Source organism: Adiantum capillus-veneris, chromosome 2 (genome assembly GCF_014529385.1).
Source record: "Adiantum capillus-veneris isolate H3 chromosome 2, ASM1452938v2, whole genome shotgun sequence".
NCBI lineage: Eukaryota > Viridiplantae > Streptophyta > Polypodiopsida > Polypodiales > Pteridaceae > Adiantum > Adiantum capillus-veneris.
In genome coordinates this window covers 133,606,370-133,621,846 of record NC_140932.1, presented here as the reverse complement: position 1 = coordinate 133,621,846, position 15,477 = coordinate 133,606,370, and the positions used below count along the sequence as shown (strand labels likewise).

The 15,477-nt window shown below is 43.3% G+C and overlaps 1 protein-coding gene across 2 annotated transcripts in view; it reads right to left on the bottom strand.

The window, feature by feature from the left end:
• LOC147463672 (uncharacterized protein At5g02240-like) overlaps positions 1-9,224 on the bottom strand; it is a 60,576-nt gene extending 51,352 nt beyond the window's left edge. Inside the window, exons 1-4 of one of the 2 annotated variants that reach the window (XM_086490109.1) lie at positions 9,069-9,223; positions 7,400-7,484; positions 7,038-7,243; positions 6,507-6,614 (exon numbers count right to left, since the gene is read on the bottom strand). In XM_086490109.1, coding sequence (XP_086346235.1) covers positions 6,507-6,614; positions 7,038-7,243; positions 7,400-7,484; positions 9,069-9,125 — 456 coding nt within the window. In that variant the 5' untranslated portion in view covers positions 9,126-9,223. Of the gene's footprint in view, positions 1-6,506; positions 6,615-7,037; positions 7,244-7,399; positions 7,485-9,068 lie in introns of both variants that reach the window. The other variant, XM_086490116.1, reaches the window with a different exon arrangement.
• Between the last annotated feature and the right edge of the window lie 6,253 nt (positions 9,225-15,477).

Genomic DNA, 15,477 nt, shown 5'->3' with positions numbered 1-15,477 from the left:
GCTGCGTTACATAAACTTCCTCAAATATGTCACCATTCAAGAAAGCAGTAACAATGTCTGATTGATGTACATCCCAACCAAAATGAGCTGCCAATGCACATAGAAAACGCACAGTAGTCATACGACAAGTGGGAGCAAAAGTCTCTTCATAATCTATGCCTTTTTGTTGTGCATAACCCTTTGCAACAAGTTGAGCCTTATAGCGATCGATCTCACCATCCGGCTTGCGTTTCAACTTGTAAACCCACTTCGTACCAATGGCCTTTTTGCCAGGAGGCAAATCACATAAAGTCCATGTGTCATTCTCTATAAGTGCATCATATTCTGATTTCATGGCAACAATCCAATTTTCTGAATTCTATGCTTCATCAAAAGACAAAGGCTCCTCAACATCATGTAAACTAGACACAACCAAAGCATAACAATCTGATGCATAAGATGCATGGCGAGAGCCTGAACGAGTACGACTAGATAAAGGTGCATCCAATTTACTGTCACGCAAAGTGTGCACCAGCCATTTTGGCATACCTCTAGCCTGCTCATTTTCAGCCCTTTCCTCATCAAGTACATCATGTACATCTGCATCAGTAATAGGCTGTTCTAAAACATTTTCAGAAACCCCCATAGGCTGTACATTTGCCTCATTGGAACTTACATTCGTATTTCCACCACTGAAAAGAGGCAACAAAGTGTCATAAATGTCCTGTGAGCTTACATTACTGTCTCTAGTACATGACAACAAGGGCTGAACAGAATCTTCCACAAACACTACATCCCGTGAAACCAGAATACGTTTTGTTTGCGCATGATACAACCTGTAACCTTTGCTTTCAGCACTATAACCAACAAAAATACATTTGACAGCCTTATCATCCAATTTTCTGCGCTACACTTGTGGCACCAAAGCATATGCCAAAAAGCCAAAAACACGCATGTGCTCAATAGAAGGCTTTCTATCATGCCATGCTTCATATGGAGTAATAGACTGCAAAGCTTTCGTAGGACACCTGTTAAGTACATAAGTGGCACACATGATGGCCTCAAGCCAAAAAGAATGTGGCAAAGCTTGACTTTTGACCATACATCGTGCCATTTCTGTTAGTGACCTGTTTTTCCTCTCAGCAACACCATTTTGCTGAGGTGTATAAGGCACTGTACATTGGTGTTTTATCCCACGACTAGCCAGAAATGCATTAAATTCATGAGACATATACTCCCCCCCTCGATCGGAACGGAGGGTGCCCATAGTACATTTTGAGACATTTTCAGCCATAGCCAAAAATTGTTTGAAGCACATAAAAACTTCGGACTTCGCTTTAAGCGGAAATACCCATGCATGCCTGGAGTAATCATCAATGAAAGTCACGAAGTACAGGTAATTGCCCAAGGACGGAGTTTGCATGGGCCCACAAACATCACTATGCACAAGCTGCAACCTGCATGTGGCCCTAACTGAACCATCCTTTGGAAACTTAGAACGCTGCATTTTACCCAGAATACAGCCTTCACAAACATGTTTGATAGGTGCTTCAAGAGGCGGCAAAGAAGCAACCATATCAGATTTCTGCAAACGCAGCAGCTGGCAAAATTCAGATGACCAAAACGTGCATGCCAAAGTTTTGCATCTGAAATAGCCCTTGAATCTGCAACAGCATTTGCAAAATTTTGTCCACACTTGTCATACAAAGTGAGCTTATACAGCCCACGGCACAAAAGCCCAGATGCAACAATTTCATCACCAAAACTGAGATCATGAACTGTACATCTGTCATCCACAAATTTGACTACAAGTCCAAGTCTAGCAAGTGCGGATACAGACAAGAGATTCTTCTTGATCCCAGGTACATAAAGTGCATCAACAAGTGTGAAGGAACTGCCATTAGCAACAGTGAGCACAATCTTTCCAACTCCCTGAACTGGATAAGAGGCGTTGTTGGCACAAGTGACTGAATTCCCATGAGGGACAGACTCGAGAGAGGTAAACAATTCACGATGTGAGGTAATGTGCTTTGTAGCACCACTGTCGAAATACCACACATGTGAATCTGCAGCAACTGACAAGTATGCATCATGGACAGCAGGATTGTAAGTGCACTCTGCGCTAAAAGCCCATTCTGCATCAACATCAGCATCACAATCTCCTTTCACAGAAGACTCAACAATGGCTGCATTTGTAGTGGAACCAGCATTTGCAGTGGAACCACCCTCTTTCTTCTTAGCCTCTTTGGCCTTCAACTTAGGACACGACTTGATCAAGTGATCATTGGCTTTACAATAATGGCAACGCATCTTCTTTTTGCCCTTATCACCAGAATTGCCAGACGAAGTGCTGCCAGCAGAAGCATTAGGAACAGAATTTTTGCCACTCGCAGCAGAACCATAAGAAGTGGCTACATTACTGTTACCACCCTTTCTTTGAGAAGCAATACAAGCCTGTTCAACTGCACGCTGCCTAGTCCTGTTTTTTCTAGAAAGTGACTCTTGCAACAGCAATGTGCATAATGCATCAAAGTTGACAACTTCAGGATTTCCTTGGGTCATCAGTCTCCAAGTACTAGCAAAAGTCTGGTAGGAATCTGGTAAGGCATCAAGAACAGTCTGCACAAGGGAACTGTCCGAAATGACTTCACCTGCAGAAATGAGTTGCTCATTGATATCCTTGACACTAGCAAGGAAAGTGTCCATATCATCTTCCTCATGCATAATCTTCGACTCTAGCTCTTTACGCAGCAAAGCAATTTTAGCCTCATTGCGGCTTGCATAAAGACCTGCTAGAATATCCCAAGCCTGTTTTGCAAATTTTGCTGAACGGATGTGAGGAATAATGGTGCGCTTCACAGACAACGCAATCAATGCATGAGCCTGCGTATCCTTAACATCCCAACGAGCTTGTTCTGTCGTAGGCAAAACAACTCTAACAACTGCAATCCTTGCAGCAAGACCTGCAACATCCTCAATATCGCCTACATCTTCAGAACCAGGACGTACATCAATGCCCTGCACAATGTTCCAGACACCTTTTGACACAAGAACATGTTGCATCATATAAGCCCACATAGGGTAGTTGTCCCCATCCAACCTGTCCTCAGCAGCAAACATCTTGAACACATCTGTGTTGTTGTTGTCAGCCATGGTAAATGCTGCACCTGATGTGAAAACTGCCCGAAAATAGGAGAAATGGAGCGGGAACAACTTGTGCTATATAGCACAAACCGTAGAAGACTATAAGGCACCTGTTATGCAGAAAACGGCACTGACAGAAAATCTGCACAAAATGACGAAATAGCTTGTGCAGTACTGCCCGTAGTGGAAACGGAGGCCGAAATGAGCCCAAATCAAAATTCTGAGCAGACCAAGCTCTTCGAGCCGTCCCTAAATATTTGTCGACTTGCGAACGCTCGCCAAAGCTCACTGAAATCGGAGAAAGTGAGCAGGCGTGTATTGGAGCAGCTGGCGACTAAGCCCAGGAGGACGTGACCTGCTCTGATACCAATTGTTGGAATTAGGGTTGCAGAGAAACACACACAGCTTGGAGAAGACGAAGGAAGCTCAAGGCACACAATAGAGAGTGTGTTACTTAGTGTGCAATGGAAAGATGGATAGCCCTAGAGTGATGTGCGTATATACAATGCACGGGGGAAAAAACCTCCTAAAGAGGGAAAAAATGCCCCGGCGGTCCTAGTGTGTTCACACACATCACTACCACATGTATATGGTAACACTACATAGAGCAAGGGCCAAGGAAAAAGAACTCTACTGAATGAAAGCAAGGATGTCTCTATCTCTTCTCCATCATACTCCTGACTATACTACCTCCACTTCTACAGTATGTAGGCCTTCTTTTAAGAAGAGAACCCTACTACTTCCCTACATAATACTAAGGAGAAGCCCAAATTCAAGAAGTATAACTGCAAGCGTCACCACAAGATGCGGGTTTCCAAACCTGGAGACAAGGACATTAAGTTTGACAGATATACAGGAGAACGGAGAGATCTCTCCAAGGCACTATCTTTTATCAAATAGTTTGAAGCTGCTTTTGCCACCGGAAGCTTTACTGAAAAATCCAAGTTGTGTTATGTTGGGATGTATCTCAAGGAGACGGCAAGCAAATAGTGGTTGGCCAAGATTCTCGAAGGTACTCAAGGTAGAACATGGACTCAATTCAAAGCTGAATTTTACGAACAATTCCTTCCGCTCAACTTCAAGAAGGACATCTAGAAGGAATGGGACTAGCTCGTCCAAAAAGAACATGAGAAAGTCACTGCTTATGTCAACAAGTATTGGTTGGTTCTTCTGAAAATTACTCCTTTCATGAAGATTTCCGACAAGGAAAAGATGCAAAAGTTCGAAGCAAGCCTTCAACCACGGCTTCGAGAGAGTATGAAGGTGTATCCTCAAGGCACCCTTCATTGGATGATGGCGTCGGCAATCATTGCTGAGAATCTACATTTCACTAGTACCCCCCGAAGGATGGAACAAAGCATGTACCGTGCGAGACAAAGAGCTGACTATGATGACCATGGCGACCAAGGCAAAAAGCGTTCCTCTAAGGACCACGATCAACCTAAGAAGCCAGAGGGTACCGGAAAGCGGCTTAAGTATCTTACGCCCATCCAAATACAAACTTTCAAAGAGCAAGCAAGATGTTTCTATTGTGGTGAGAAAGGACACATGAAGCCTTGTATTTTCTGACTATTTTCTTATTTTTTGAGTAATTTCTATTTACGAAAATTAGGATATTTAAATGTGTACACTTGAATTGTTAAAGTTAGAAACTGCAAATCCACTGGAACTGATAAAAGCCATCACAAACGGACAACTCTGATGTGTCATATGATGGGTGATATTATGCATATAGCCCATTACAACTCTCCCTACTTATTTAATTTTTTGGGTTTTATTATTACAACTCTTGGCAAGTAACTGTGATCCCTCACCATTTCTACTTTCACAAATAAAGTCCTTTCACTAGTCATAAAAGTGCCGTGAGGGCATATACACAATGGAAGGCTCCTCACAAAAAAGAGCATACAAGGGTTACAAAGTATCATAGGTGGGGGAAGAGTCACACAGGTGGCCTATGCTGCCATGGAATGACCTCCTCCAATGACAAAAGGGCCCCTCTAACAGAGGTGGATGAAAGCATGTCTCCTGCAGTTCACCTGATATGCACTCACGTCAATGCAATCATACTGGGCTCTAGAGGTGTGTATCAGCTCCCGCCAGAATGGTCCAACCGTCTCTACTGCAGCTCTCGTCACCCCTCAAATTTGTCAAAGAAACAAGCTCCCATCGTAGACCACACTCCTGCATCCATGTCGATGCCAAGAAGTCTGGTAAGTCTGCACACACTCGTCTCCTCCTGACATGAATGTCTATCCTTTTTCATGCCAATTGTTTGAAAAGACTTTTGTATACTTGCAAATGCGTAAGTCACTCCTTGCGATTTTGCTGCAAGGGCCCGACAAGATTCTAGAATTTATCATTCCCCTCAACATCCCCCCTAGAAATAAGAGTATCTAGGAATACGAAGTTAAATGGCTGGATCGGATCAAGGAGGATTTAACATGGAAGTCAGTACTGACTCTAGAGAGATACTTTCTTAATTTTCCTCGACACTCCGGAAAGAGCTCTTCAAAGAGGGGGCATGTGTCATGTGTATGCCAGAGACACAGGATGCACATGTACAGTAGGGTGTACAAGGACCAAGTCCAATCAGGCAACAGGAGCCTAAAACATGGCAGCGCACACATTGGGAGGCTGAGCTTCAGTTGACGTGATTGGCAGGTTTTGAGCGCATGAGTTAGTATAAATACAAAGTTAACATCAGTTGATCTTTTTGTGCACTCCTCCCCGAAGCAAAACAAAGAGGATCGATCATGGAGCCTCCATCTCGGATGGAAGTGCACGTGTGTGTGTGTGTGTGCGTGCGCGCGCGTGTGTGTGCGTGCACCATAGTGAAACTCCTGGCTGTATGGGATGCTGAGAGAGAATAGGAACATTGAATGTGCATACAAGGAGTGCAGCTGGTGACTTGGGAGACGATGAATCGATGAATTACCATCATGCTTTGCATGCTTCCATCTTGTGGTTGGGTGGTGAGTCAGGCCTGCACCCCATACAAATGTGCGAGTGTTTTGATCATGTTTGCCCGTGTTTGAGAGCGGAGTTGGGCTAGGAGAGCAGGTTCATACATGTTGCTTACACTACTGCGACCACCTAAAAATCATACAAGGAGTTGGCCTCAATCTAGATCTTAACCAAAAAACTATACTGCTTTGCCACCAGAACATGGCCCTGTTTCCAATCATGGGATAAGTTGGCAGAGCTGTGGGAATGCAAACTATTTCTGCATCTGGACCAATGGCCTTAAAGTAGTGTTGTTTGAGCGTGGTGGATGACCATTTCAACAAAAAAAGAAAAAGAGAAAAAAACCGAGCGGCAAGACTAGTCAATGTGTACATATATTCGAGGCACATGGACCACTCAAGCTCCAAGATTTGTACCTTAAGCTTCCATCGTAGTACATCTCCAAAACCTGTGTTCAAAACCAGGGCATATGGGTGCCAAGGCCGAGTTACCAGCATTGATGATACGAGGACGAACCTGGGAACCTGTGGAAAGATATGAAAACGCGGTGTTTCTATCTGCATCTGGAGGAGAACATGGTTCAAATGCAACAAGGCTAACTGTCTGGTAGGGCTAGAAAATCCCTCACCCTCGCGTGCTATGGGAAAAGAGAGCTGTGGGCTATGAGATTATGGTTTGGTAGCTGAGTGGCATGAGCTCAAGCATCTACAAAGACCATTTTGTGCATGTGAGTGTGCAGTCGACATGTGTAGACGCGTATGAGTGCACACCTTAAAAAGATCATTGTGTGGATGTAAAGATATGTGCAGGCATGCAAAAGACCACTGTGTGAACTGCTAGTGCATGCACCTTATTTAAGTACATAGGTGTCTGTTAGCTTCTGCGAGCGTGCATGAGCGTTCACATGTGTGCTGCGAGCATGTATGTGTGGCATGCAAAGTATGTACCTTTGCACGAGCTGCAGCTTCACTGAGGTTCTTCACTCCTAGGTAATCCACATTCTTTGGTGTGTTTGCATTAGAACCCGGTAAACGCCAACCTACAGTTGCTCCAACTGAGCAAACTACCACATCCATACCTTGACATGCTGGCTCCAGAGTCTCAACTTTTGTAATGTCCCCATTTATGAACTTTACTTTTCCTGCGTCTTCACCTTAAACACAGGAAAGCAACAAACAAAAAAAATCATTTATCTCGCAACATGATACCTTTAAACGGAAAGCTATTTCCATTGTGCAAAATAATATCACTATAAGGTGATAACCCATGCAGTCAAATAAAGAAGACTTTAAAGCCATTCTGTGATTACCGATTGCCCGAGCTGCCTTCTCTTGATTTCTGACAAGACACACAGTCTCAAATTCCTCATTTTTGTCCAAAAGCTTTTTTGTAGCCTAGAGCACACATCATGTGTAAACTTATCAGTACCTGTCTCTCTCTCTTATGCAAAAACTTTCTTCTATTAAATAAACGTCTTGAAGGCACAGGCCCCAAAATAAGTTCCATCACCCAGTTCTTTCTTATTTTTCAACCTCTCAGAGGAGAGTCATCCTCGTCATCACCACTAGATAAAACACAATCACGGCAATGGGCACAAATAACGGGGCAGACCCTTTCATGACTACTAATGACAATATCACAACCAGCAGTCATATCACAAGATACAACCAAAGTACAAAAACTCACAAGATATTCAATGTCTACAAAGTCGAGGGGAAAACTCCAGTCTAATCACGGACAAGAGACTCCAAAAGCTTTGAAGAATCAATAGCAGTGGTTGGGAGAGAATCGTGGTTTCAAGACTTGAAGCACACGGCTACGTAATTTTCTACAAAACCTTTACTCCACAATGCGAATTCCCCTTGAGTGGTACCCTTTTCCAAAACCAAGGCATCATCTTACCGCCTGACTCCGAAGAGAAACTTGAATAAGACGGAACAAACTCAGAGCAGGATCTTCATGGAGGAATCCCCCAAACCTACTCATTACCTCGTCGTACTCGCAAGGCAGATCGCTGCAATCTTCAATGATAAGGTTTTGGGATGGGGCAAAAAACTGTAGCCTAGGTCAGTGCCCCCCTCTCCTTTTGTAAGCAGTCAATACAAAAGATAGTCGCTCCACCTCCTTCAACATTGTAAATTTCGCTAAAAGCCTAACGCAATGAAATCCATACTTCAAACAAGGGAACCCATAAAATGAGATGTCATTGATAGACAGAGAAGGTGTATTTGTGAATATATCTCAATACCCCGAAGTCCAAAACTGGCCATTTGCCTCCCTCAAGCAAGGTACAACTAGAACCATAGATGCCGGCACCAAATGCTTGTAAGATTCATTACCTAGGAACAACCCATGCTTAATGAGCTTGGATGAAAAATCACAATGCTGCTGCTCTAGGTCGATAATCCCAAGGCCAGGGAAAATCATGATGGCCCAATCCACACTCCAGAAGAAATTCTTGACCAGGCGCGTCAGATGTGACATAGCCCCAAAATGTAGCATCCACCATAAAGCAATGGACCAACAGAAGCCAAGCTCACTTGATTGAACACGCGAGGATTGCCAACAAGTGATAACTCACCAGTGGCACAACTTGGGTGGCAAAGAAGAATCCTTGTGCATTGATGAAGTATCTTGCTCAGGAAGGAAAGAAAAAAAATAATCCATGCCCAATGCTTCCCGCATATCTACCGTGCACGACCGTGCCTCCACACTGTAAAGGTCAAATACGAATGAGAGGGTTTGTCCGACTCTCTTTTCTTAGAAACTTATCTCCAAGCTTGCAGAGTAACATTCCGGTAATTCTGGCTGTGGCGAGGAGCTACAGGCCATCAAATTCGGAGGCTTGCAAATCTCAGAAGCTTACCCAGCAAAGTGAGTGTGTGTGTGTGTGTGTGTGTGTGTGTGTGTGTGTGTGTGTGTGTGTGTGTGTGTTGAGAGAGAGAGAGAGAGAGAGAGAGGGAGGGAGGGAGGGAAACCTGCAAGCCGACTCCGCTGCTACAGCCCACGACCAAAACTTTGGGGCGACTCGCCATTGAAATGAGAATAACTTGGGTACGATGGTGTTACCAGATGGACGCCGGTGTGGCTTGGAGAGTAGGCTTGTTGGGTTTATGGGAAGGGGTCTCTTTCCATTTGATTGACTCTGGTTTGATTAACACGGGCACTAGGGGAGGGAACCTAAGACCATGGTGAAGAAAGTGAAGAGGGGCCATGGTGTGCAATTTGTCCCCTCTTTCAACATAGTAAGAGTAGATTCGCACAGACGAGGGCACTCATCAGCAAAAATGTCGCTTGTTGTTAACCGCAGCACGTGTGAAACACGTGGGGGTGGAGAACTCCGTTTGCCAACTTTGCCTATTTCAGCAGAGTTGAGACTAGTGAGCAAGGTTTGCTTACACAAACAAGCGGAGGTTCAACTCTGCCCGTGCGGATGCGCCCTAATCCCCCTCCTTTTGGTCATGCCCACATTGTCTGATATCCCTTATGCCTCCTCCTTGGGAATGTTAATTTATAATTCTACTCTTTAAATATTTCAAGCACTCTCTTGACTTTTTGGCAAGAAAAGCATGGGCTCTTTGACCAAATTGATTGACGCTTTGTCTTTGCAATTTAGTGTGTAAGGACTATCGTGCATTCAGCTACCTCTTTTGTCTCACTTTGCCACCCATGTCTAGCCTCAAAAGGTCGAAGGTGAGTGTGAGTTTGCAAGCACTTACAGTTAAGGCAGGTTTCGAACACAGCTTGGCAGCGTTGAAATGACAGCAGCAATGTTGTCGTCTTCTTTGCGTGGAGTGCAGAGGAAGCTACATTCACACTATCCAGTGAGCGACAGTAGAGAGAGCACTTCCCTAACTCTGCCAAAATCGATCCGTGTGAAGGCACGCTAAGGCTAGCCAATTGTGGCTACCAAATAAATTGATGCCCCTTTTCTTTTGTTGGGCTCCGCTTAATGTAAATGGGTCCTAAGGGTGCTTAACAATGGCTGCCCAAGCTCAAACAACCTCTATAAATCCCTAAACTTTTGATGTTACCAACCCAAGGACTCGATGGCTCTCGAATCAAAATACACACACCCATAGACTAGTCGTAGACGCTCACATCTACACATAGGATTGAACCAAATGTATCCCAGTTTAAGAGCTAGGAAAAACCACTCAAGTCCATGAAAAATACTAACGATAAACTCAAAAATTTAAGCTTACGAAAGGGGGAAACCTTTGCACTTTTTCATAAACGAAACTACGATTCCTTTACACAAGCCCTAGACTTGACTAGGCACTATAGAGAGGATGAAACACACCCAAGTGAACAAAACCAAGCCCACCCATGAAGAGAGGCTAGTTTGCAGAGGTCCATAGCCTTGTCCAATGACTCACCAAGGAGGGACACGCCCTCAACTCCACTCTATGGGCACGACACACAGCAACTATGCACCTCCACGTACCACAGCCTCCTCCCTTCATAACAAATAGGGCTTCGAATCCTCTCATCATTCACCCTAGCAAACTCATAATTTTTTTTGGTGAAAACCTGAACTAAGCAAACACCCCCCCCCCCCCCCCCCCCCCCCCCCAAAACTTGCTTATGACTCGAACATGGCATGTGCAAAGTCCTTACTCGAACATTACACCCACACACCTATCATGCATGCACACTAACACCTAGCAACCATTGGGTATGTACATCTTGCATGTGCCTTATTTATGTACACATGGTACATGATACCCTTAAAGAATCCCACAAACCTACATAACACACTTTCGGTCACTTAGCATCGTCACCAAATAAAAAGTGTCACACAGCCCCCCAACTTGTTTGAAACACTTGAAAGTATTTCAACCACATTTCTAGATTCTCCTAAGACTATTTTGTTTTATCGAGGCATCCATGACCCATAAGAGAGCTAAAAATAAAGTACATTATCCAATCAACCAAATACATATTGCATCCATTAGCCACGCTCATAAATAACAAAGAGCTTCTTTCTTTGATGGAAAATTCCATGCCCCCATGGCATCAAATCCGTACCAGATATGTACCTTTTACCTCTATCATCTATACTATATATAAAGGGGGAAGGGATCCACTCTCTCTCTCTCTCTCTCTCTCTCTCTCTCTCTCTCTCTCTCTCTCTCTCTCTCTCTCACTCACACACACACACACACACACGCACACACACACACACACACGCATGTGTAGACTAGGAAACGTAGAATTGTAACCCTTTTACTTCAATAAGACATACTCACGGGACAAACCATGCTAGAGCATCAAGACTTGCCATGCTTTTTTTTGGGTAGATGTGACTCTCTGGGAGGCTCCAAGTATTTTAACTACATCAGCTTCTGTGGGTATACTTTCTTATAATTCAAAAGCGGTTTCCACATTCATCCATTGAAAAGCGCGTGTATCCTTGATGTACCACACCATGTGATGGCCTTTGAGACTCCCACTGGACCCTTCAACGGTGTCTCCATTTTGGCCTTTCACTGTTTACATTCTTCTCAGAATCTGGCCAATGATGCACCTGTTTTGGAGGAGGAGAATGTTCTTAAAGATGATGACAACGGTCCAAATGAGTTGTCCCATACCAACCATGGATTTTAATTGGATCATCTTCTCAAAGAAGTGGAAGTTGCAAAAGAGCTTGGGTGATGTCCTCGCTGGGTTATCCAGACTTTGAAGGACTCAAGCATCACATATTTTGCATCATCCTCGACTTTGGGTCCTCAAACTTGGTCTTGAAAGTGGCAACGATCCAAGTCTGCGACTGCATCGTTGTTGCAAAAAAATTATTCCTTGTTGTCATCCATTATGCAAGCAAATTATGCCTTGATGTCATCCATTATGGAGCCAAAGGAACTGGTTACAATTAATGAGGCCCTTTCAAAGCCAGAGTAGAAGGTGGCCATGGATGCAAAAATGGAAACAATTAAGCACACACAACTGACATGCTGCACATGTGATATATAAGTGGCAAGAACACCATCTATCAACTTTGTTAATGATACCACCTATATGACACATTGTGTATAGGCTCTCTTCACTATTGCTCATGCCCCATCGTGCTCTCTCTTTCCGTCATTAGATCCACTATGACATTTTCCATCTCATAGAAGTAGTATATCTATTTTTAGATGAGACAATCTAAAAATCGGGAGAGAGAGAGAGAGAGAGAGAGAGAGAGAGAGAGCTTAAAGGAAATAGTATAGAAAATGGAATGGTCGTCTTCTTGCTTTGAATTGAGGCTACTCCCATGAGGCAGGCTCTCCAGATCTTGCAGTATTTATGACATACCCGTGATCTTGGATTGTGGTATTCATTAGGAGGATCAAAGTCCCCAATCACACTACATAAGTGGTGTGATTTCAACTGGGGAGGTGATCAAGATAGCAGGCTCATAACATGCTATCTACTATCGGTTATGCATTTTCCCTTTAAAGTTAGGTGTTATCTCGTGGGTAAGAAGTATCATATAGTTGCACTCTCTTTTGTTAAAGCGTATATTAAAGTGCAGTGTTGTGCTACTTGTTCTACTACCTGAAAAGTTATTCAGGTGTGGCATCTTTTGGAGGAGTTGGCTAACCCCAACAGAAGACTATCCTCTCCACCAACAACCAAAGTTGCATGGAAATTGCTTGAAATTTGGTGTTTCATGCCTGGACCAAGCATATTCAGATCCGATACCACCTTGTGTGGGAGAAGGTGTTGGTCAATACATTGGAGCTATAGTAACGAGTCAAATCCATCAATTTGTTGACAAAGCCTCCTCCTTGGATGCTTTTGTCAACTCACTTCAGCTCACTCGGATTGTTTATTGATCCTGGAGCTCAGAGAGGGTGTTAGCAGCTTGTAGTTCATCTCTCGTTTCTCTCGTGAGGATTGGGAGTGAGTCGAGTATCTCCCTCGTGGACACAACTGGGAGTATGTTTGAGAAGGAGAGTGTTGTTTTGTGGCTGTACCATCCAGTTTGTTAGTCGCTGCTCGACTGGGGGGCTAGTATCATCATGCTTTGTACCCTTTGAGTAGTGTGGTCTTGTACGTGTGAAGCCACTGGTATCAACCTTAATTGATTAAATCAACTAAGTGGTGCTTGGGAGAAGTGGGTTGTGAAAATTCTCAAGTAGAGTACTAGAACATAATAACATTTTAGTGTAGAGTGATCCACAACAACAGAGAAGCGTGTAACTCAAAGTGAGAAGAAAGAAGAAGCATAGAGAGTGGCCCTCCACTCCCATTTCGGCCTCAAAGTGTCTCTTTATCTCTCCCTTTTCTCAACACAAAGATTCTTTCTCTTTCTCTCTTGATCTGGTGTACACACACATAGACACACTCTCTCTCTCTTTGCGGCTGTATTTCAATTTTTCTCTCCTCAAGTTTGTATTTTATCTCTCTAGCCCTCCTACGAGAGGCCTTGGTAGAGCAGACACACTTCAACATAGCCAGAGTGGTTGTCGCCATTAGTTTTTATCTCCAATTTAGCATTTTTTTCTCTTTCTACACTCTCAGGAAGTCTTTGGCTGCCCACACACACTCTTATGTGGTATTGGCATCCTATTTCATCTTCATAGATACAGTTGGAGAGGTTTCGACATTGTTTTTTCCTCTTCCTAATTGCCGTTCTTGTCAATGTTCCGGCATCTTTTGCTGCCACCTTTGATAGACAAAGGCTTGGTGCCTTTCTAGTCATATCCTTTATTTTTTGACATATTTGCAAAACCCAACATGAAACCAATCGCGGTGAGGGTTTAAGGACTTTGACAAAAAGCTTGAAAAATAAAAAGGATGATTACGAACAAAAAAGGATTACGCTTTGATATCCATACAACCCGAACACTCCAAGTATTGCCATATTTAAGCAATAATAATGATCTGTAAAAAGGAGGGGATAGCCATTCTTCACGCAATTGTGGGGAAAAAAATATTTTTGATGGTAAAGATATCTTAAAGTACCTGTGGTAAGTAAGAAAATGGAAGTAAATAAGTCTTCTACCATGATATGGCGTTAAGTTTTGATTTGGCTAAGGTTCTCAATTCCAAGCACATGTAGGAGGGATGAGGACACAACACAAAGAAGATTGGAATGCATTCCATAAATATTTATTGTGAGAGTACTTTTGGAGGATTTAGATTTTGTAACAGAAAAGAAATTTTTGGAATGACTTGTGCGGCCAAAAGATACACTAACCCTAGCAGATTTTGTAACAGAAAAGAAATTTTTGGAATGACTTGTGCGGCCAAATGATACACTAACCCTAGTAAATAATGTTACTCCTACCTCAAGCTCATGCGAGGCTACAACTAAGTGGGGATGGGAATCGAGAGAGCTTTTTGAGGGAGCTTTTTTCCTGATTTTTACTTGCAGTAGCAAAAATAAATAAAAAACTCCCTCGTGGAGAGAGCTTTAGGAGGGAGCTTTCTCCCTTATCTCTCTCTCTCTCATATATATATATATATATATATATATATATGCGTATACATATAACGCTCACCTGAACATGAGCAAGAGACAAAGAGAGAGGGAGAGAGGGGGGGATAGAGAGAGGACATGCGCAAGAGCGAGGGGAAGAGAGAGAGGGGGGGGTAGAAAGAGGAATATATAAAAAGGTGAATAAGTAAATAAATATAGATATCCACACACACACACACACAAATATATATATATATAGAGAGAGAGAGAGAAAGATAGAGGGGAGGAAGGGATAGAGAGAGAGAAAGATATAGATAGAGAGATGGAGGGGAAAAAGGGACAAAGAGAGAGAGAGAGAGAGCGGGGGGGGGGAGCGAGAGAGAGAAGGGAGAAAGCTTCCTCCTAAAGCTCTCTCCACGAGGGAGCTTTTTGTGGGAGGTTTTTTTATTTTTGCTATAGCAAGTAAAAATCATGAAAAAAGCTCCCTAAAGAGGCTCTCTCCATACCTCTACTTGTAACATTTAATGGCCTAGTAGCTTGTGTGTAGCAGAAAATAGCACGAACATAGTGAGCATGTCATTAGAATAGGTTCCAATGAGCATAACAAGAGTGCTTGGGTGGAGAGAGCAACAAAAAGCATAACACCTAGCTAGATAGCAATAACAATGCCTCAAAAGAGAGAGAAATTAAGCTACTGACAACAGTTGAGGACCGAATTTTCATGGAGCCGTCCCCCCTCCAAAAGGCTTTGTATTATGGTTTTTGTAGCGCGGATAGTGTGTTGTGCTCTCTACAATGGGTGCTCTTTAGTGCAATGTGCGTGACAATCTCACTCAAAACACATTGAAAACAAAGGAAAAAATAGACAACAAATGAGCTCACAGAGACACAACAGCAGACCACAACATATGACTAGCAGACCACAACATATGACTCGACTATCTCAAAGAACTAATACAGACTCTGGCGTGGCA